We start from the raw sequence: 24,392 nt of genomic DNA, 5'->3' as shown, positions 1-24,392 counted from the left end.
ACTGTTTTTGATGCTGACAGTTCATTATTAAAATATAATTTTTATATAGTAAAATGCACAAATCTTCAGTGTCTAGTTCCATGAATTTTGACAATTGTGTACACTCCAGTAACCATCACCCAGATCAAGATAAACAACATTCCAGAAAGTTCCCTTCTGCCCCTTCCATGGTCATGGAGACATTCTCCTTTGTTTTCTGCTAGAAGCTTGATTCACTTTCACATTTTGTCCATGATCCATCTTGAATTAATTTTTGTGTATGGGGGTATCAGAGTTTCTCTTGCTGTCCTTCAATGTCTATTCGTGCTCCTCTTGATTAAGTCAGATAATCAAGACTTGCTTAGAGTAATAGATTTGTTATTCGGAAATGGGTCTATATATCTACTTTCTTTTAGAATTGAACCATTGTTGCTGGAGATATCGTAGAAACACAGCACGGGCTAATTCTCTGCAGTGGTTGGATAGCTTGAGGCAGGATGTGTAGAACATGGCCCCAGAGTCAGACCTGTGTTCAAATCCAGGTGCCACCATTTGTTAACTGTGGTTAGACAAGATAGCCTTAATATTCACATGTACAAAATAAATAGGAAGAGACCCAACCCAACAGGGTTATCTTTGATGATTAAATCAAAGTATATCTGTAATATAATCATCACAGTATAAATATCACAGTCCATGGTGACTGCTAGCTTTAAACATGTGTGGGAGGGTGTTGGAAAGAAAAATAAATCTCAGAGAGATATATGGTAAAAATGTCCCTTTTCGAAAAGATTTCTCCTGCAGCCATCACCCACACGCACACACACATTCTTCTCAAAGGGAGAGCCCTCATCTTGTTTCTCTGCTTGGTTCTAAGGCTGCTGGTGGCGGGAGCTCAGTCACTGCCGGCTCTCTGAGTAACTGCGGCTTCCTGTCCCCAGAACGAATAGACCAGGCAGCACACGGTTTTGCTTCTCTCTTTGCCTACTGGTTCGAGGAGCTGCCCTTTGTGCTGTGTCTGCAGCAGGCTTCATGCCTCGGGCGTTCACTTACTTGGGGAGAGAGGAAAGTGAAACACGAGCACTGGATCCACATGGCAGCCGTCAGTCCATCCCCAAGAGAGAGCCTGCTGCTCTGCTTAGCTTCGTTAGAAACAGGCAGCCTCCTCGTCTAAAAACAGCAAAAGTGAGAGAGCACAGAAGAGCAGCAGCCATGCCCATGGCTGAAGAAAAGAGAAGACGGAAAGAAAGCAGCAGATCCCTCCGCCTCCTGTCTGGCAGGGCAGGTTAGGAAGGTGGGTGGTGAACGGTCTGGACGCGGTGACCATGGCCAGGGGCTTCCCACTTCTCTGGGTCCATGCTGGGGAGTCTGGCAGACTTGCCTACACACTCAGCAAGGAGCTCAGCGTGAAGGAGATGCTCTGTCCTGGCGGGGGCATGAGATTTGCTGCACGCTGACACTGTCCAGGCTGCAGAGAGGAACCCCAGTGCCAGTGCTTCAGAATTCCACCCCCTATAGCAGCCTCCACCCCCAGCCCACTCCAGCCAGGGGTGGGCTTTTCCATGAGGGGCACGTGGTGTTGGCTTGACCATCACGTCAGAAGTGCCTGAGTCATGTTGGAAAAAGACTTAAGCAGAACGTGGCCCTAGGACTGAGCAAGTATGTGCAGGCTTCAAGTGAGACCAGGCTGTGTTTGTGGGTTTTCTCTGCAAGGAGAGCCTTCCTGTCCATATTGGTTATCCGTTAATGTTCCAGTAGCTAAACTTAGAATAGCAGAAAAGGAATTCTTTCCAAAGTGTTATGATAAATCTGTCTATGCCATCAGACCTCATCAAACCCCACTTTCCACTGGGAAACAGGCAGAGTCCCAGAGATAAAAATCATAGTGATTCTCTCATTCATTTATCTAGAAGAGCGTAACCCTCTGTTGGCCTTTCTTTCACTTGCATTATCTGACTTGATGGCCCTGTGAGGTGGGCTAGGCAGGGACTGTCATTCCCATTTACGGAGGAGGAACCAGGAGCTCAGCATCGTGACTTACCCAGCATTATAACTAATAATTGGAGAAGCAGAGCTTGTGTCTAGGCCTCCACCATTAGTCCAGATGCTCTCAGGGTTTTCCCCCATGGCACTCAGTCCATTTCTCAAAGGCAAAAACCTCTCAACATAAAGCAGCCTAAAACATGGTGTGAATTTAAGCGAAACAAAACAAAACCAGACTCCATTTAATGTTGATGTTGGGAACATTTTTCTTTGCATGACCCAGCAATCATGACTTTGAACCCAGAGAGGGAAATGTAACCCTAACTCACTGTTGGCCAGGCATTAACAGTATCTGCATAGTCATAATAATGTAAACTGTATGTATCGATTTTCTAATTTTAGAGCCAATCCATGGACAAAGCAGGAAAAATTTGATTATAACTTCAAAATAGAATAAACAGTAACAACATGACAAAGTAGAGATAAAAGAAAAAATTTTAAGTGTATCTAATACAAAGTAAGAGGGGAAAACAGGGACAAAGATGAAATAATGTGGGAAAGTAAAGGATGTATGGTTGATGGAATACAAAAGGTTATTAAGTATATTATTCACAGTAACAAAATAAAATATAAATAGCAAATGTTGGGAGGAAGCACAGAGTAGGAGAGGATAAATGTCCATCCTATTGAATCAATAGATGCTGCGTTAGGTTGAGATTATCTTTTATTCCCTGATTCATCTATAGGTATGAAGGAAACCACCAGAAGAGTTACAAAGAGAAACTGTAAAAGGAGCTGCCTCTGGAGGGACAACGGGGGTTCGTTCGGGTGGTGGGGGGAGGTTATTTCATCATAAGTCATCTTACTTTGATTAAAAAAAATTAAGGCAGAGAGGAAAACTTTTAAAAGACAAAAACTGTGTCTTGTACATATGTCGTCTGAGCAAATGCCCCCATGAGAATTAGCTATAAAATACTCATTAGGTCTGCAAACAGAAATCAGAGTGTTCCAGGCTGTAAAATTATCGATGACTGTTTTCAGCAGTCCAGCCGGCCTAATGCTGTCCAGTGAAGCCACACTAATGTTGCTGGTAACAGAAAAGGGCATTTTTGTAAATCACAGAGAGCCTGCGTGGCATCAGAGAACCATGAATGTCTGCTCCCAGAGGGAGCACGAGGAGGACGGGACACTCCCCCTCCTGTGCTGCTCTTACCTGTGATGGTTTGCGACGTGTGCAGAGAGCAGAGCACAGAGCAGCTGAGGAGTATTGGCAGCTCCACTCCTCTTTGTAGAGAAGAATGGAACTGGGTAGACTAACAGTTTCCTGAGCGCCTTGTTGCAAATTAGGCACAATCAGCCCTCAGACAGTCTGAATTGAGGGAATTGTGGCAAAACTTGATGGTGCAGAACCCAGGCAGACAGCCAGAACTCATAAACCCGGTCACGTAACATTGCTTCTAGAAACGGATCTTCCCAAGCTGCGAGGATCAGGAATGACAGGCCCTCTGACTTGACCGCTGGGTTTTGAGGTCCTTCCTCCCAAGAGAGGTGCTCTCACTTATAAGTGACCCCTGAGACAGAATCTGGGAAACTCCCAGCCGGAGAAATTACAAATTGATTCCAAAGAGGCTTGTGCCCAGGAAATCAACAGTACAGTAAGGAGACAGAGCACTAGCAAGAATATTTTCTAATGTCAGAACCGAAGAGAAACAAACATGAAATTGATCAATGGCACAGACATTTAAGTGAAAATCCTTTTGAGAAGATATTTTACCTTTACTACTTGGGGCATCTTCAAGGAGGATTTGCTGTAGTCTCTGGACGCATTTATTCAGGTTGGATAGTTTATTCTTGCATTATCTCCCTTTTCTTTTAATAGTTACATTTCATTATTTTTTTTAAGTAGCAGTGGGCATATACATACACATTCAAGTATACAGTATAAAGGTTCTTCAACCCAAATAATACTTGATGTCCTGTGTAAAGCATTTCCTGATTAGGAAAGATGCACCTTGATCTTCAATATGTGTATAACCTTTACTAATCTCTTTGCTAAAAATAATGTAACAATGTTAAAATGAAATATTTTTACTATCAGTTTCAGCTGAGGCCCAAAACAAAAGCAAGGTGTGTAACTGTGGGTCTTGCAAAGAAAGTGGTCAAAAACCAGTTTTGCAACAGTTAACTGACCACCCACCTCCAGCCTTTAAAAGAAGTCAGAGGCCAAGAAAAGAGTTGGCAGTTGGAGTGTGATCTTTAGAGAGCTGTCAGGGCGTGGGGGTGCCTGTCCCAGCCCAGGGAAAGAGGCTTCAGTGAGATACTTTGGATAACTTGATATGTGCCCCATGGACTATAAGGGACATATGTTTGTCCCCTAGGGTCTGACTCTTGCCTGGGATCCTAGAAACTCCGAGGGCAGAGCAAGGAGAGTCTGCTGTTTGGAGATAGCCTATGCCCCTCCCTCACTCACGTCTATCCCTTTTCCGTGTGCTATTTTTCTCCTTAGCACTTTGGACTAAGATAATATATATTTTAAATATTTATCTCATTGTCTGTCTTCCTCAATCCTATGTAAATCCCATGAGGCAGAGATTCCTGTTTGTTTCGATCTCTGCTACATCCCAGCACCTAGGACATAATGTGGATCAGTGGGTGTTGGTGGTGTACGTTCATTGTCACCAATCGCTCCACAACCCTGCACATTTGCTATTATTATTCTCATTTTACATCTGGGAAACGAGAGCTCAGAGGGGTTGAGAAACTCATCCAGTATCACACACAAGTAAGTGAAAGAGCCAGAATTCAAAGCCAGATCATCTGATTGCAAAGTTCATGCTCTGCCTGTGATGTTTTATCAGCTCAGGTGTCTCCCTAAAATATACTCTCGTCTTTTCTTGGGTAGTGGATAGCACCTAATCTAAGATTTTTAGGGAAGTAACATGCCACTTCTGTACTCTGGGCTCACTCAGTACATACTGAATAATGAGGATAACAAGTATAAATATTAATGAGTTGGTCATGTAGCTTTCACTCAATGCCAAGATCTATTAATGTCAGATTATTCAGAATACACTTAATGGGACTTTACTATATAAATGCCTGATTATTTATATAGGGCTATATATTTTTTGGAGTTCTTTCATATGTCATTTAGTTTAAGTATTAAACTTTTGGAACATTAAATATCTTTATTGTTCTTGTTAAATATTAGATATTTGTTATTTTTTAAAATATGTTGCTTTTTTTAAATTATATAAAATATACATAGCATGAAATTTACCATCTTAACAATTGTTAAGTATACTATTCAGTAGTGCCAAAGACATTCAGGTTGTTATGCAACCAATTGCCAGAACTCTTTTCATCTTGCAAAACTGAAACTCTGTAACCTATTAAACAACTCTCCATTCCTGGCGCCTGGCAACTACCCTTCTACTTTCTTTCTCTATGAATTAAACTACTCTAGCTACTGCGTGCAAACGGAATTATACTGGCGCCTGGCAACTACCCTTCTACTTTCTTTCTCTATGAATTAAACTACTCTAGCTACTGCATGCAAACGGAATTATACAATATTTGTTTTTTTATGGCTGGCTTATTTCACTTAACATATTGTCCTCAAGGTTCATCCATATTATAGCTTGTGTGAGAATTTACTTCCTTTTTAAGGCTGAATAATATTCCATTGTATGTATATACCACACTTGGTTTATCTGTTCATCCCTCCGTGGACACTTGGGTTGCTTCCACCTTTTGGCTACTGTGAATAACGCTGCTATGAACATGGGTGTATTCGTTTCCTAGGGCTGCCATAACAAAGTACCACAGACTAAGTGGCCTAAACAACAGATATATATTTTCTCGCAATTCTAGAGGCTGGAAGTCTAAGATCAAGGTGTTGGCAGGGTTGGTTTCTCTCCTTAGAGAGAAACCTGAGGCCTCTCTCCTTAGCTTGCAGATGGTCGTCTTCTCCCTCTGTCTTCACACGTCTTTTCTCTGTGTGTGTCTATGTCCTAATCTCCTCTTGTTAAAAGAACACTAGTCATATTGGATTAGAGCCCACCCCAGTGATCTCATTTAACTTTAATTACCTCTTTAAACACCCTGTCTCCAAATACAGACATTGTGAAGTACTGGAGGTTAGAACTTCAAGATATGAATTGGCGGGGGGCGGGGGCCGGGGGGGGGGGGGGCACACAATTCAGCCCGTAGCACAGAATGCATGAATATCTGAGAGTGTGCTTGCAGTTCTTTGGGGTCTATACCCAGAAATGGGATTGCTGGGTCATATGGTAATTCTATTTCTAATTTTTTGAGAAACAAAAATATCTGGCTTTATACAGCATATTTTGCCTACTTACTTTTCCTCAAACCTTTCTGGTCATCATTACTCTTCTCAAAGATCTCCACAGCTCACATCAGGCACTTGCATATAATACTGCATTTGTTTTTGCTGGTTTACACTTACCTTGGTTTCTGCAATGACAAATTTCCAAAGTTTCAGCAGAGATGACCATAGAAGAGGTGCTTAATTGGAAACAAAGTTCAGATCCTAACTCTGTTCAACTACGGTGTGACCTTGGGCAAGTCACTGTGCCTCTCTGGACCTCAGTTTTCTCGTCTGCAAAGCAGAGGTGTGGGGCTGACAAATAACAGAGGGGCCAGGCAGGGATGATGCAAATGAGTAGAACAGGCCAGGTGTGATGCGGAAGAGAGTGGTGGGGAGCCTGCAGAACTGAAGAGGACACGCCCGGTTTAAAGGGGCATCCACAACCTCACTGCTACTCAGAAATGTCGGCCCAGAGTTGCCAGCTCTTCTGGTCTCTCATAAGAAGCAGTGGAAAACCAGGTTTTTGTGGGAATCTCCTATTTCTTAATTTAGCATTAATTCAAACTGAAAAAATCTCTTTGGGCCCAAAACACACTTCTCCCAGCCAGATTGGATCTGTGGGCCTGCAGTTTGCAGCCTGTAGGCTCGACATCCTCCAGGAGGAAGGTCCCCTTACCCACGTTCTGTGCCACACCAGTGCTGGCCCCGTGACACTGTAGATGGTCTCGTCACCTCAGGACTTGAAATCTCAGAGCCCAACTCTCTCAGGTTGTCAGGTCAACTAGAATTGTATTAATTATATAAAAAGTGAACCAAAAAAAAAATAGAAATAAAAGTCAAAAGTCATGCCACAATTACATATTTTCTGACCACTTTGTTTCTTATTTTGATGTTTAAGTAGATAATTCATCTTGCTCATAAGGCTTAACTAGGCAGGATTGTTTTTCTACCCATGGGAATAGTGAGTGGCATCTTAACAGTTGAAAGGCAAAAGCCAATTAAAGTCCATCACTGCATCCTTGTTTTTGATCCAAAAAATAACCTGAGCAATGATTATTGTCACACAGTGCCTCTCAAGGCAGCATCCCTTGAACTGATGGGTTACTTACCCAAGAAATCTGTGAAGGTTTACAATACAGAGCAAAGCTTGATGGAAAGAGGCCACATTCACCCCGCTCTTTAAAATCAACTGGAACAGCCTCTGTTTCCCGTACTGTATACCCATCTTAGGTTTTTGCAAACCAAGAGGACTTTTTTTTTTTTACTGTGTCCAGAATTTAAGAGAAAATGTATCAGGCCAAAGATGAAGTGGCTTTAATCCCACATTCTCAAATATCACCAAATGGAAGATCTATGGGAGACTCCTCCATACCCTTTCCTCCCACCGCTAGTCTGTATTTTTAGTTTTTTCATTATACCTCTTGTGATCTGGAAAAATACAAATGAACCTGATCTGTTAAGATCTTTTGACAAGTTTTTTTTTAGTATTGAAAAAGTCAGGATTTCTATTTCACATATCCTCAATTAGTAGGTAAATAGGTACAGAAATAGAATTACATGTACTCCCCAGACTAGGGAAGGACAGCAGATTATAATGTCCTCAGTAGTCTTCTGTCCAGCTGGGAGGCTCAGACAAGAAGCTCAGAGGATGGTTTTAGACGGGAGTTTTCAGAAGGGGTGACAGCCCTGGTTCTGGGGAAGGTGAGGAGGAAGCCAGTCTCCTGCACTCCTGCTCTCAGCCTGCTGCCCAGGGAAGGCCACCGCCGGCTGCACGGGCTTTGTTTCTTCCACGTGGCCGATGGTCCTTCTCCCAGCATTCTAACACCAATATCACACTCTTCCACTGTCGTCTGCGGATATTTTGTTCCTGAAAACCTTCACATGGCAAAATACCACACATTAAAAACAACTTTTATTTCACTGGGGGAAAAAATGGTGCATCCCTGAGGCCATAAATTAATTCCCAGTTTAAATACTATCAAAATGGACCAATTCCTTCAATAGCTAAAACTGGTTATCATCTCATGACAAAACAAGGTGGTTTCCCTTCATAAATGACTCTCCAATATGACTGTCTACCTGCATTCCTTTGGCTTTTGTTGTTGTCCTTACTAAGAGCACACCTAGGCAAACCTCACGAAGCACATAGTAAAGTGCTCTGTGTTTGTGTAATTCACTGTTACTCGAAGTGTAGGCCCTGGACTAGCCGCAGGAGCATCACCTGGGAGCTTACTAGAAATGCAAACTCATGGGCTCCAATGTCAGACCAACTGATTTGGAAACTCTGGGAGTGGGGCCAGGAAAATGGGTTTTAACCTGCCCTCCAGGGGATTCTGATGCACATTTAAGTCTGCCAACCACAGATGTAATTGAACTTTTCTTGCCAAGAAGAAAAAAAAAAAACAGAAAGAAATCATCAATACTAATGATGCACAAGGTTGTCTTTATAAACAAGCAAAGCATGACCACTGTGAGAGGAGAACTTAAGCATTGAGAACCAACTATTCAAAGTAAAGGTGACCAGTGGGCCTCTAGATTCACAGCCATCCACCCTCACAGGGCATGAGACCCACGGATCACCTCTCAGAAATGTGAAGAAGTGTCTCATGCACTGAAGTAGACTGAAAAAATACTAGTAAAACCAAATTCCTTAACCTCAAATGAGCATATCTCCACATAGGACCATATTTCCTTTGAACTCGCAAAAAATTTTTTCATCCCAAAAAGCTTTCCCACCTCAGCCTGTTCGGCCACAACTTTAGAGGGATGCTTGGATTTTGTTCTGGAGGCCACATACTTACTATTCTTCTTTATTTTTCCAGTAAAGGGTTACCTTCCAGCTCAACACTAACCTTGGAAGAAGGGACCATCTACCTGACTTCTGAGCCAAATGCTCTGGAAATGCAGGATGATAATGCGTCTGTGCTTGATGTCTATTTAGTAAGTAATTTTTAGTTTCTTCCCCTTCCCTTCTGGTTTACAAATGGACTGAGGCCATGGATTACACAAGAAAAAGTTCTGTAAGACCAGGCATGCTTGGGTTTTAAAAGAAACAATGGCACCCTATCACTGCTACAAATGGTGTGTCTTTTCACCAGCCATGTTTTCCCACAGTTCACATAGAACATTACATAAGAGAATATCTAAGGTAAGAGACTAAGTCGCCACATGTAGTAAGAAAACAAATCCCCTAATGATGAGGCAAAGTGGGCTTCTTGGTGTTATTCCAAACAACGTAATGTCTTCTTTGACTCAGCTGTATCCCCTCATGTGTGAATCTTCTTCATTTGGGGATTACTGCCTTGATAAATTGGGAGCTTAAGAGGCACAGAACCAGGTTGTGGGAAGAACCTGAATTCAGTGCCAAAGAATCTTGGCTCCCTCCCTCTCTCCATTGTCACCAGCCAGCTGTGTGATCTGGACAGGAACCTCTCCGACTGTCTGTCCTCATTTGCCAAAGGAGGGAAATAATGCCCACCTCACAAGGCTGCTTGGAGGATGATAAGTGTGAACACCCTTTCGTGCCTGTCAAGTTAGATGAGGTCTAGAAAGATACCCTGATGGGCTAGACTGTAAAAGAGGAGACTGAGTATTTTCCCGGCAGAGTACATCTCATGCATTCTCCACGTCCTTGTACACCTGCACAAAATCACGTGAAACAGGAAATGTTGATTTGGAATTTTCTGCTTTTTGAAGTTTGCCAAGCCTGAGCCAATACTCTCCATCACTCTTGGTGTGCAAGCTCAACGTCGGGAATTGACACCGCTTGCTGTGTGTCCCATAGCAGCGCAACCCTACACCCCCATTTTATGCTTTTCCATATCCCCCAACCTAGCACTGTGTCCCCTCAAGTGTACTCTGCAGTACATCAGTCACCCAGAATGTTACTTCTCAGCCCAAGGCCCTCTCGTGTCTTCCCACCTCTCCCGGGCAAAATTCTGAGTCCTCAAGGGCCTATGCCGGTCTAAGCCCCGCACTCTCTGACCTCCACCCCTGCCTCTACTCCTTGCCAATGCTGTTCCAGCCACACTGGCCTCCTCGGTGTTCCTCCCGCAGACCAGGCACATTTCTACCTCTGGCCCTTGCATTTTCTGTTCCCGTCTGGACACTCTTTCTCAGCTGTTCCATTCTCCCTCACTTCTTTCAGGTCTCAGCCCAAACATGTCCTTCTCAGATAGGCTTTCCTTGACCCTCTATAAAATAGCTGCACACCACCCCCAACCATTGTGAACAGAATTTTTTTTTTTTTTACAACCTGTGACTATCCTGATTGTAGCACACAATTTTTTTCCACTGAGCAATGCTCCTCCCTACACTGCCCTCACTTTAAAAATAATTTATAGTATGTTGCAAAATCCTTACAGAAGAATTGGTAAGGTCGTCCCTCTCCACGACCAAGAAGATAGGGAATGAAATAGGAAAAGAAATCACAGTACTTTTTTGGTCCCATGGTAAGTTTGTCAGGAAGGCTGAAAGAAAATGTGGAAGGAGTGAAGTCTCATCTTCATGAGCTGAGTTCCTGCCACTTGTGTGTGTCTTGACCAAAACCGCATTTGCACCCACCGGGGCATGTGATACTCCTGAGTGGAATGCAGAATCACAGGTGATTCAATGCCTTGCTGGTGCCACTTCCTCATTTGTTATCCCTTATTCCTTTGGTAGAAAGGTTGTTTAGTCGTTTTGATTGTTCCTCCTTGGTACTATCGGTTTCATTTATAAGACTACTGCTGTTTATTTGGTTTTATTAGTGTCTAACTTGATTGCTTTCTTATGTCTGTATTTGACGTTGGAAAGCAAAGCATTTCAGAAAAGGATAATGCCTCAGACGCCACAGGGAAAAGCCACAGTATTCATTGTCGGTTGTATTGAGGGCAGTTGAGGACCAATTAGAAATAAAGGAATCATGGGAGGTTAGAACTGAAAGAGACAGTGGTGGTGGTGAGCTGGCTGGTGTGGTCAGCTGACCAGTCTTCCCAGCACAGCATTTGGTGTGGTTCAGAAGCCTTGGAGGACAGGAGAGGAAAGAGACAGGAGAGTCAGGCTGTGGAGAAGGTAACAAGACAGTAGAAATTTTTCTTACCAAATTTGGAGAAAAACTGATCTAGCCTAATCTTACTTTGTAGCTAACAACAATAAGTTATGAAACATTTTTGAGTGTTTCCTACATGCCTGGCACTGTCCTAAATACTTTATATATGTTAACTCATTGACTCCTCGCTGCAACCCCATGAGGCAGATGTGGTTACTAGCTCCATTTTACAGATAAGGAAGTTGAGGCATGCAATTTGGCCCAGGTTATGCAGCCAGTCATCAATAAGAGCTGGGATTCAAACCAGTGGAGACTAGCCCAGAGCCACGCTCTTCATTGCTGAGCTATATGGTGCCTGGATGAGGAATTATGCTGCCTTTGCAATACTCAGATTAGACCCAGAGAAGTTAAAGGATTTGTCCAAAATCAGACAAGGTAATGTAGCATGAAAAATATAGAGGAAAAAGGATACACAAACAAATTTAAATTAATAAGCATTGATTCTTCTTAAATTTCCACATGGAATGTGAAACTTCAAGGAAAATAGTGTAAGGGGAAGAGTTTGGTATTGTTGGAAGAGCACAGGATTTTGAACAATAATAATAATGGCTAAGCTGAGCACATACCATCAGCCCGGCACTGTCCCAGTCTCTTCTTACACCAGCTCTTTCATGATGGGAGGGGTTCTGTTTATCTCCATTCATACAGATCAGGGCACTGAGGCTTAACTGACCAGTTCTCAGAGCTGGTAAAACGGCAGAGCCAAAATCAAATCCAGCTCCTCCCTAAACCCGAAACCATGAAGCACCTATCACTGTAGCTGTTATTGGTTATTGATACAAGTCTCACATCCATCTCATTGGAATCATGCTCCTTATGAAGGTGAGAGATGGATCCAAAAAGGAAGGAGTGGGGGTTTTGTGTTAAGAATAGTTTTTGTAAAATTCCACTTTTATCATTTTTTCCTTTCTGACTGTTTTTTGATGTTCTAGTTCAGCAGTTCTTAAAACTTTTGATCTCGGGACCCCTTTACACTCTTAAAAATTATTGAGGATCCCAAAGAGCTTTTGTGTATGTGGATTTTATCTATCAATATTTCATATTTTAAAAATTAAAAATGAGAAAAATATTTTATATTTATTCATTAATTCATTTAAAATAAATCTATTATCTTAAATATATTTTTATGAAGATAACTATTTTCCAGAACAAAAATAAACTTAGAAGAGTGGCATTGTTTTACATTTTTGAAATCCCTAATGTCTGGCTTATTGGAAGAGGCTGGATCCTCTACCTGTTTCTGTAGCCGTCTGTTGAGATATGGCACATCATTGTTCTCCACTGCACACCCACAGAGGGAATGAGAAGGAAAAGGCAAATAACATCTTGGTATTATTAGGAAAGACCTGATGGATCCCCAGAAATGGTCCCCCACACAGTTGTTCCAGTGCTTTAACTTAGTCCCTTCGTCTGTTACAGAACCAAATGGGACATAAATTAATTAGAAAGAAATAGGCACCTGGATTCTATGCCTATCTCTGCCTGTCATTAATCAATAACCTTGAATTAATCACTCTTTTGGGGCCTCACTTTTCTCATCTATAAAATGGATCATTAAATCACCTCTAAGACCCCTTCCAGCTCTGACTGGCTGTGACGACTTCTGAATTATAAGGAGTTGCAGAAATAAGGCTTTTCCAGAGTAGCTACAGGTGTTTCTCCAAATTTCACTGTTTTATCACATATGCTACCACAACCTTTCACAGTATTTAAATTTTATGGCAATACAGCTAAAGTTCTGCACCATTAACTTGTAATTCCAGGGTGTGTTTTTGTGCTGGGGATTTTTATTTTTGATTTTGCATGCTCTTCCAGATCTGAAAGGATACAACTCATTGGCCTCCCTTCTCTGTTTTCATTTGCCTCTACCCTATGAAAGAGTGAATGGAAAAGAAAAGGGCGAGAAGGGAAAACCGATCTTGCCTACACCTCCATCTCTCCTTCCTCTTGACCTAATTAGAGTCCTCTTAATCATAGCCATCCTTACTTGAAGGGCAGTGGGAGGCTTCTGTGGTGACACTGTGCTCAGTGTTGTAACCACACATATTCAGATTTCTCTTGTAATGTTTCTCCTCCTTTTTTCAGTATTGGCAGTTGTAACCTAATCCCCTGGTGCTCTTATTTGTATACTGGTGGACAAAACTGTTTATATCCCTTTAAAAATATATGATTTAAACCCAAATGATTTATGCACACCAGATAACATGAAATTTCCTTTTTAGGGATCCACCCACATTATGTGCATGTAAATTAGGCCAGCTCTCCTGCTTTTTCCTGTGATTGGACATGAAATTAAAGGATAGGTTACCTTAAAAGGCAGCTAATTGTTCCATCATCCTTATTAAAGCATTTGGTTCAGGCTCCAGGTTCCTCGCTATCCTGCACGGCTTTGAAAAGGCCGTTCACCATCACGCTGTAGCGTTCCAGGCTGTCTGATTCATTTGCAAATATTCAAATCAAGGGAAGTGTTTTTGAAGATGATTTTATCCAATGACCAAAGATGTGTTTTCCATTGAATTTTGAGTTGATGACACAGATTAGGGTATTTAAAAGAATACAACAGAGATGAGCAGACTCAATTGATTTAAAAGGGGCAATCATGCAGTTTTCATAATAGAGCTAGATTCCACTTTTTGAAGCGTCCCCGACATTCTACGGACTGACGCCGTCACGGTAGCTGTTATTTCAGTTCCTAAGGCAGCTTCCTTGCCTGATGTAGAAGGCAATTTGGTGTTAATGGGAAGAGGAACAGCCAACAAAGCCATTGCAGCTGAAAAATGTTGCGGGTGAGAGTGTCCTTTTATGACTGGCTGGGAATGGATGGGTAAGGGGGAGATAATGTGATTGCTTTTTTGATAATATAGAAATTTGAAAGATGGTTGCCACAGAACAATGACTTGCTTTTTTGATAATATAGAAATTTGAAAGATGGTTGCCACAGAACAATGACTTTCTTCTATTTAGTCCTGAGGTCATGCCCTTTTCTTTTTACACTTTCCATATGAACATCCTCTCAATAATATGTACTTTCACCCAGATATGGGTCTCTGCAGAATGGCTGTTTGAAATGCAAAAAGCGCTGCGGGCGAAGGAGAAGAAACGGTTCCAGCATTTTCCAGCCACGCCAGCGCCGGAGATTAGTGCTCTGATGTGCAGCTGTTGGGCAGCTTGATTATTTAATGTGTCTTTAGGGTGGTTAATAATACTCTTTGATCACAGGACGAAGGGTTGCAGAGGAGCGAAAATGATTGAATTAGCAGCTTACCATACTATTATGGATGAGAAAAGCCTGAGAAAAAGAAGAAAAACACTTTAAATTAGGTCACGGGGGTCTTAGAAAATTCACTGGAACTTTTTGGCACGAGAAACCGCATTTCTGGATTTGACTCCGTTGGCCCGGAGGTGAATGACTTTCATGTGAAGTATCGCCTCTCTCTAATCACTCATTGTTTGAGCCAGTATTGGCTGCCGCAAGGGGTGTTAATTTGAAACAGTGGCAATTCTGTTGCTTCTCAGCAGAGTTGGATTCCCCACCAAGCAAAGACGCTGCTCGAGTTGTTGGTAGATTTTAGTGAGAGCAAAGTAGGAGGAGAAAAGGCAGACGCTGCCTTTGGCTTGTAAGGCATTGAACCAGAATGCCGCTTCCTGCCGCCATATGACCACATGGTGGAGAAAGAAAGAGATTTCAGAAAGGGCAAAATAGGGCCCTTTGTTTATCTCCAGAAATGCTCGGCCCCCTTAAGTCATTAGCCAAATAATATTTCTAAATCACGTGAAGGAGCTGAAAAAATGGATCCCACTCCCTGAGTCCCACAGCACCTATAAGGGATTTCTGTCGGAAACAAGAGTGAAGCAAACTTCAAATTCATGAGGCAACCCCGCTGGTCTGGATTAGGTCACCCATAGGTTTTGGTTTTTTTAATCTACTGTTTAAGGATTAGCTTAGGGAATTGGAGTTATACTGGTGTTTCAGTTAAATTGGGCCCAGATAGCAATTAAATAAGTTTGCAGGGCTACCTTAGCAGATTTTTTTCTGTTATGTCCTAGCTTTACAGTGAATCGTGGCCTCACAGGCCAGCTTCATTTCTGCCTTTCTCAAGGTGAGTTCTGCTCTTCAGCCTGCCCGAGTCTCCTAGTACATCCAGGGCCACCATGGTGGCCCCATCATTTTTCGTTCTTTGCCTCCTCACACTGGCCTCTCCCCTTCCCCACTCCCTCCAGACTCTCCCTCTTGCTGCTTTTTCTGATTTCTATTTCTGTCTTCTCCTTGTCACAGGAAGCCAGTGTTTGCCAGTCTCCTGAGCCTTTCCAACTCTTGGGAAAAGAGTGTTTGAGGAAGAACAGTCTCTAATGGTGTGAACTTGGGGTCTACCAGGCCCTGAGCCTGCAGGAAACAAATAGCAAACTTTATCAAAAGGAACTAGGTTAGGAACAAATGAGAATTTTAGAGGAAGCAACTTTAAATTATTCCCATGGACCTAGTGAACAGGGCTATCCTCATTCATACCATTTGCTCTCCTGGGATCTGAGGAGGAATGGGAAAATTTATAGAAGGGAGAATGTGTAAGTGCTGCATACTTGGTACAAAATAAGGCGTGTGATGAATGGTGCGAGGAGGGCTCAGGAGTAGGGATCTGAGGACTTGGCTTCCCTTTGGTTGGTCTCTGTGTTAGTTTCCTAGGACTGCCATAAAACAAAGTACCCAAATCTAGGTGGCTTAAACAACAGAAATGTATTGTCTCGCAGTTCTGGAGGCCAGAAGTCCGAGACCAAGGTGTCAGCAGGGCCATGTTCCCTCTGCAGGCTCTAGGAGAGGATCCCTCCTTGCTTCCTCCAGCTTCTGGTAGCTCCACAGACTTGGCGTTGCTTTGGCGTTCTTTGACTTGCAATCACTGTAATCTCTGCCTCCATCTCCATGTTACCTTCTTCCCTGTGCCTCTCTCTACCTCTCTGTGTCCTTTCTTCTTCTTGTGAGGACACCAGTCATTGGATTTAGGGCCTCCCTTCATTCAGTATGACTTCATCTTAACTAATTACATCTGCAAAGACCATATTTCCAAACAAGGTCACATTCCGAGGTCTCAAGTGAACATGAATTTTGGGGGGACACTATTCAAGCCTCACTGAGGGGCCTGTGCATTGGTCCTTACCCCACCTGGCCCCTTTTTCCATTCACGTCTCATCTCCCTGGCTAAGTCGTTGTGAGGTTGGGTAGATGTTTCCAAGTTTCTTTGGATTCCTCACAAAAAGATGTCAGGTAAATGAATGCATTAACAGACACAGTCACCTGTTGGGGACATATCATGTGTTAGAAATAAAATCCCTGAGGGTGGACCAGGGTGTTGGTATTTTTAAAAGCTCCCCATACACTGAGGGCGGAGATCCACTGTGCTTGTTGGCAGGGTTCTTCAGCTCTGAGCACCCTATGATTCTTCTGTGCTAGATGTAAGGGAGAACTTTGTCACTCCCCTAGGATCCCCTGGTAAGATGGTTGGCCAGTTAGAATCAAGTGCATTTTTCCTCTAACGCAAGGCAAAGCTAAGGTGAACCCAGGGAGGCTCCTACCACACTCTAGTTTATGAATGGGGCTTGTGATTGTGTTCCTGCTTTCAGCAAACCCTACTGCCACCTGCTGGTAGAAAGCACCTCTGACCAAGAGGGATAACGAGCAATTGAAGTCTGAATTAAAACCCAATTAGGAGCGAGTGTGCTGCTCAATGGACTGTTTCCACTCCATGTACAGTACTTGATCGTAGCCTCTCAGTGCCGTGTGTGCACGTTCAGCAGAGGCACATCCTTCAGACATTAAAGGCAGCTCCCTCTGACAGGCCCAGCATCCACAACCCTTCAAGTTGGACCGGAGGCTACAATTACAATAACGTGCAAAAATGAAGGTGCTAATCTTCCCTAGGATCCAAGCGTGCCTCTCTCATCCATCAAGGCCGGTTCCACCTGAGACTCTCTGGAAGGGCCCCTTAGCAGTCTGGGGATTCAGCACAGAAAATGCATCTTTCTACTGCTCAGGCAGCAACTTGAACAAAGTATCAACAAATATGGGGTAGAAAAAGCCTTTTCTTCACTTTCCATCTTTGACAGGTCGTCCCTCACAGCCACTCAACCCTCAGGGTGGCTGTAGCTTTTGACATAACCCCCAATAGGGGATAAGAGTAAGTATAATAAAATTCAAATATAGAGTCTTATTTAAAAAAAAAAAAAAAAACAATTTTCTAAATCCCAGGAATGGCTACTGTATTAGTTTTCTAGGGCTGCCATAACAGACTGGGTGGCTTAAAGAACAGAAATTTGTCTCACACTTCCAGAGGCTACAAGTAAAAGATCAAGCTGTCACAGGGTTGGTTCCTTCTGCAGGCTGTGAGGGAAGGATCTTTCCAGGCATCTCTCTTTGGCTTATAGACGGTTGTCTTCTCCACGTGTCTTCACACTGTCTTCCCTCTGTGTATCTGTCTCTGAGTCCAAATTTCCCCTTTTTATAAGGACGTCAGTCATCGGATTAGGGCCCACCCTAGTGACCCATCTTAACTTGATTGCCTCTGTAAAGACCCCATATCCAAATAAGGTCATATTCTGAAGTACTGGGGGTTAGGAACTTCAATATGAGAATTTTGGGGAGATACAATTCAACCCATAATGGTTATTGTGTGTTTGTAAAAAAAAAAAAAAAATGGTACCTCTAAAAAAAATAGTACCTGAGAGGAAAGACTTCATGGGGATGCAGCTTCTAGTTCCTGGCTTCTGGACCATGATCTGGTGCCTCTGGCATCTTATGCTTTCCTTCTGCATAGGTGAGAGAGAAGCCAATGGCCTCATCCAAAGGCAGTGCTCTTTTCGAATGAAATCAGGACCATATTCCTCCCTCCAACATTTTCCAAATGTGGCAGAAGCAGGGATCAGAGTGAATTCATTTGCGGCCCCAGGGCTATATGATAAGTTAGATAAGAAGGTAACTGTTGGATTTACAATTAGCAGAAGTCACTCAAGTGCTGGAAAGGCCACTGTAGAATTGTCAGCCCTATAAATGATTGATGCCCTCAGGCTTCTGTTGGGTTTTTGGAAAACAAATTAATCAGGCAGGGAACTGTGTTAAAATATTGCTGCTGCACTAACAGTTTTGAAATGAGAGGCCATAATCCTAAATCCATCCCATGAGACATCCCAGATGAGTGCCGGCTTTTTCCTTGGGTCTTTTCTCACCTTCTCAGTAGCTTACCCGCTAGTTGGTGTGGGACCCTTTGTTAGGGCACTGGGAGGCTGGCAGGAGGCCTGGCATCCATGTGTTGCCAACACCTCGGACTTCAGCCTTCTACCAGATCAGGCACAAGATGGGTCTGTACAACTTAGATGAAAACTACCTTCAAGGATATTCTAAGTCCCACCTTCTGCCTCAAGGTTCTTTGTTAAAGCCCTGGAGTCCCTGGTCCTTGGGAAAGAGTAATTTAACCTCTGAGTCTAAATATTTAAGTGCGAAGGTAGGAAAGTTGGACCCAAGCTTCGCTAAGGTTCCATCCCTCTATAAAACCCCACAGCAGCGTGACGTGACTCTCTTCATCCACTGTGTCCGGATTTCTGTAGCACTCACCTCCTAAGAGTCATCTCACCTCCTAAGAAAATGCTGAGCTTTTGGGTTCCTGCTGCTGTTGCACAAAGAGATCCCCCACTTCAATCTATCCCCAAGTGGTTGTGCCTTGTGAAGTAACCCCCACTGTGAGGTAGCTAGGAATATAATAAAATGTAAATATAGAACCTTAGGTAAAAAAAAAAGATTCAAGACTTCCCAGAGCCCAGTGGAGGCCGCTTGGTGTTTGCAATTCAGGGATCTCTGAGAAAGCAATCTGGTGAACCCGGAGATGGAGGGGGCTCCAGAGCCAAGGGGATGATATTAGGGTGAGGCATCGTGAAAGCTGTTTGTGCATTTGTGGGATGCTCTGAGTTTAGACTAAATGAGTGGAGCGAGGCAGGGCGAGTTCCTGCGCTCTCAGGGCAACAGAAGGAACATAGGCCAAAGGATAAGAACAATAGAAAACAGAAAAGAAACAGAGCAGGGCTGGCAAAAGCAGAATTCAGGAATTGCTGATGGAAACAGGGGTTTGGTATAGGAAAAGGAAATAAGAGACGTACAGCTGACAGTAGCCTGGAGAGAAATCCCTGTTTTCCTCGGAGGTATTTTGGCAAAGAATTTCAACTTGAAACCAAGATAAGGGTTTGGACCCCAGGCAGGGAAAGATGCTGCTTTCACGGGGCCCTGGGGCTGAACCCTGAGGTAGGTGTAGTTAAAAAAGAACCTCACTCCTGAGGTTAAGAGCTCGTGGAATATGGAGACTCCACGGACTTGGCCAATCTGACTGTCATGCAGTTCTGCCTTTTGTTTCAGCTCTGCCCTAAATTTTCTCATACCACATTCCAGATCTTGTGAAATTCTATTGGCTAAATATGTTTTTTAAACAGTAGGGTGAAGGTGTGTATTGTTTCAGGGAAAAGGTTGAAAAAAAAGAGAGGGTTGGAAATGAACCCAGAAATGAGACCTCAGAGAAGAAACTTCTCACCTCTGATGCCCTACCATGGCTCTGAAAAGTGAACTTAGACCCCCTTAAGTTAGGAAGCCCACCTGGGAGTGCCCTACTTTTGGCGTCCCCCTGGGGTATCTGGCTTCCCCACAGTGCAGTCCACCCTCATAAAGGGCTTCTTGGTTAGTGAGCAGACTGCGTTTAATTTGCTCTTTTCCTTTATTTCTCTGTGTTTTAAACAATTTTAATATTGAAAAAGCTTTGCAGTCTTAGACCACATGTGTGCATTAGAGTTTAAGTGGAAATAAATACTCTCACACACACACCCCCACATAAACACACATATGTGGAAGACACAGCACTAGGGCTTAAGGCCACAGAAATACCTAAATACTCTGCTTTTACTTTTCATACCAACTGTTATCACACCCTTACCTTCAGGTCTCAGAATTTAAAATATATCATGGAATCTCAGAGTATCACATGCATAGGAAGAAGCCGTGATATCTTTGTGGACAAATGATTGTGTATGTGTGTACACACAGCAGTTCAGCTGGTGACAGCTGAATTGTCATTCTGTTTGTCATCCCATCTCTGAGATCTGGCTGGGGTCTCTTGCCAAAGCACCAGTTTCCATCTCTGTTTCTAAAGCCACCATGTCAGGAGAGGGCTGAATCCTTAAAGAGCCCATCTTCATGTTGGAGAGCTGCAGGGACTCGTATACGTGCCACATTTTGAAGAAAAAAGTCAAGCTATCATTCTCTTCTAGGGTAGACAGCTGGTGCTTATGTCTGTTCAGTGACGGCTAATATAGGACTTGTGGGTTATGATTTCAAGAAAGGAAAATTATAGCACATTTTATACTAAGTAAGGGATAATTGCTTTCTGCAGCCTTCTCGCTGTGGCCATGTTTACAAGCAGGGAGACACAGAAGCAGATCCCACAGAAGACTTAAAGACCTCAGGCCACCTGGTTTTATTAGGGTTACAAATTAGTGCAAAATGGACGCTTTCATGTAATCAGTCGTGTCATACTAGGATTATATTATTACATGGATATAGAGTTGGCAGTGCTCACCCAACTTTGACATTCTTATGCCCTGGGTGTGAGGGTGGGTGTTTACAGAAGTTTATAGAAACTTCTATAACATCTTCATTAAAAAAAAAAAACTTAGTGACTATAAAGGATTTTTTATGACCAGAGCTGGAAATGACTCATTTTTAATACTAAGGAGAATATATTTTATTATATGGCCGTGTTTGGTTTTTTACTAAATTATAAGTTTAGCCAATTTTATGAGAAATACCAGAAATATTCCTTTTTTTTCAGATAGTTCCTATTATATAAATTACTATTAACAATATTCTGAGTTATTTGGTGCATAAATTCGTAAACAGTATTTAATAGAATCTTGTAGTTGAATGGAACTTTGTGATCATCTGACAGCCCACCCAGGATGGCCTGAGACTTCTCTACTGACCACCAGGTATCCAGTGCCTTCTGGGTGCCAGGTCTACTGCCTCAGCTCTACCCAGAGGCTGGTCGGCCTCAGCCCTCCTTCAGTGACCACTCATTTCTTTACTCTGGTTAGAAAACACTTTCAGGTTGAAGCAAAACTGGCTTCCACCAAATTGTCCCAGTTCTGGTCTTGGAGCCATTTAGTCTCACTCATTGGGTCTCAAGAGATGGCAAATTGGGCTCATGTGCCTGGGGGAGGACATGATTATCAGGATACTTGGTGGGGGGGGGACTGGGAGGGGTAAAGCTGTTACCACTCTGCTCACTTCTTACATTCTGATATTCCAACCCCCACCCCTAGGATCACAGCCATCTGTGCCACTATTGTTGATGACAGTATCACACTTTCAGGTGTCCTGGGACTAAACTAATACCTAACCCTTTCCTCCCCATGGCTAGCCTTCAGATATTCAAAGACAGCTGTTATACCCCATCTCTATGTCTCCTGTTTTCTAGACCGAAAAGCCCAGGTCTTTAGCCATTTCCATGGGGTCCTGGGTTTGGAGCCTTTTACTGGTGGATCGTCTCAGGCACCAATGTCCCTCTGAGTTTGTCACTAGAAACAGAAATCCAGCTCTGATCTATAGGATGAGTGGAGCAGAACTATCACTTCCTTGTGTTTTTTGTTTTTAAGAAAGCAGGACTCATAAATCTAGTTAATTAGTAGGACCTTATCATTTAAGTGGGGTTTTTAGGTCACTGATTGTATGCACCACACATCAAAGTTATCAGATGAGCCTAAAGTCCACCGTAAAGGCATCTGTCCTGAGAAGGTGGGCAGCTTCCCTTTAGCCTGCTGCTGTAGCTCACAACACTCGAGCTATTTCTGCAAGATTATTTCTGAGTAACAATTTGAGCATGTTGTGCTTTTACACAGGCAAACCTCTCTAACAGATTAATAAGAGGGAACAAACCATTAAACAAAGTGGTAAGTTAATTTCAACTCACAATAGGCTCAAATTACATGATGAAATAGTTTCTTTCCTAATAATTTTCAGTCATTTCAAACTTTTTACTCAAGTTTTTTCAGCCTCCAAATGGAGATTTTGAGCCACACAATCTCTGTGATCCCAGCTCCAACCTTCTTAACTACTATTTTGGGAGCACTAGCATATGCTAGGCACTGTGCCTAAATGATATGAATATAATTTGTGTATATCATGTATGTGTGTATGTGTGTGTGTACACACATATATATATATACACACACTGTCTCTCCACGGAAAACTTTATCCCTTACAACTACCCTATAAAGTAGGGTTTATTACCCCATTTTACAGATAAATAAGGTACAAAGAAGGTTAAGTAACTTGCGTAATGTCCTGTAGCTATACTAATTAGGAAATCAATAGATTTAACCCACTATGTCTGCCTCTAAAGACAGAACATGGTACTGCTTCCCCATATATATGTTAGTACAACTGTCACAAGTTGAATTAGCTGCCTCTTATCTTAAATGGTTACTGTTTTAGGTTAAATATTTGCTAGACATATTTTTACTCCTTAGCCACAGGGATAGTATTCGAAAATGAACCCAGCATTCAGGAGTTCAAGACCATGTTCAAGTTATTCTGATTGGCCTCAGGCCTGACATACCACAGCACACCCCAAAAGCCTTGGAGGGCAAGAGTGTGTCTTGGCCAGCATTGTTTCTTTCCAAGTCCGTAGCACGGTGCTGTGATTTAGTAGGGACTTTATAAACCATGGTGTAATCAACATGTCGTGGGTCCACCAGAGAAGCAGATGCTGTGCTAATCATTGCAGAAGAATCCCAAGCCTAACACACCCCACCTCTCCCTGCACATTTCCCAGGCACAAGACATTGGGAAGAATAATGAACCAGTGTTCCTACTTATAAGGAGCAGTTATAAATTGATGCCCAAACTTAGTCTTACAGCTGCTTTCTTTCTTTTTATTCCCCCAGTAAATGAAAATGGTGACCAGCTAAGCCAATGGATGAGACATGAACACAGTCGTGGGAGAGAATCCAGAACTACCCAAAGGAACTTGGCTGAACCCCACGACACCGAGTAGTGATCAACTGGATTTGGGAGTTTGAGATGTTGGGAGCCTTGGACCATAGGCTGATCAGCAGATGTGATGTGAAAAATACCACACTATTCTATCATTTGCTGTTGCTTGCTCAACTGTGAAGAACTGCATGAACTATATTTAAGCTGCTTTCTATACCATTGCCAATCACCTTTTTGAACTTGGAAGTGCTATTTTCCTATTGACACTTGCATTATTTCATTTTGCATGCATCCGGTGATTATACAGAAGCAACATATGTAATCTGCTTATATATTTTTAAAAATCCATCCATGCAAAATGGTAAATAAAGTATAAATTCTGCTCTTTTTTGCAAAATTATAATCATAGCCCATGTCATTAAAAGTTGAAATTGGTTTCATATAAAGATCAGTGTAATAGGTCTGCATATACTTTATAGAAAACTAGCTTCTATAAAGATTTTTTCACTGTTTACTAGTGAAATGAGAAAAGCAAAGCTATTTATGAAAGGCCTTATGTTGTGTATATACATTGTCTTTGAAATATTTGTGATTTAGTTTTGCTTGTAAAAGAGAAATTATATAATTTATTTAGTAAATACTATTGTAAACTATAGTTTTATTGAGAGAAATAAAATATTTTGTTCTCAATTGTGGTAGTACATTAATTCCAATGGTTTATGGTCTTTACATTTCTTTTATTAATTAAAAAGAAAGAACCTAGGCACTCCTCATTTTTAGATATTTGGGAATCCTCAACAAACTGACTCTCACGACAGATGAAAATGGAGAGAAAATTCTCTGGGCCCTGAGGAAAGACTCAATAGCCGATTCTGCTCAACTCGTCCAAGAGGCTTTCCCAAATGTCCTGGTGTATTAGTCAGCTTTCACTATGTTATGCTGTGATAACAAATAAACATAAATCTCTGGATAGGGGATCCAGAGAAGCTCCTATGTAA

General features: G+C 42.4%; 1 protein-coding gene across 1 annotated transcript in view; it reads left to right on the top strand.

The window, feature by feature from the left end:
* Positions 1-24,077, top strand: part of PIP5K1B (phosphatidylinositol-4-phosphate 5-kinase type 1 beta) — a 282,690-nt gene extending 258,613 nt beyond the window's left edge. The window contains exons 14-15 of the mRNA XM_058565703.1: positions 9,115-9,232; positions 23,346-24,077. Coding sequence (XP_058421686.1) covers positions 9,115-9,232; positions 23,346-23,348 — 121 coding nt within the window. The 3' untranslated portion in view covers positions 23,349-24,077. The remainder of the gene's footprint in view (positions 1-9,114; positions 9,233-23,345) is intronic.
* The last annotated feature ends 315 nt before the right edge of the window (positions 24,078-24,392 follow it).

Source organism: Diceros bicornis, chromosome 22 (genome assembly GCF_020826845.1).
Source record: "Diceros bicornis minor isolate mBicDic1 chromosome 22, mDicBic1.mat.cur, whole genome shotgun sequence".
Taxonomy (NCBI): Eukaryota; Metazoa; Chordata; class Mammalia; order Perissodactyla; family Rhinocerotidae; genus Diceros; species Diceros bicornis.
The sequence above is the reverse complement of the archived record's forward strand: the minus strand, read 5'-3'. Positions and strand labels throughout refer to the sequence as shown.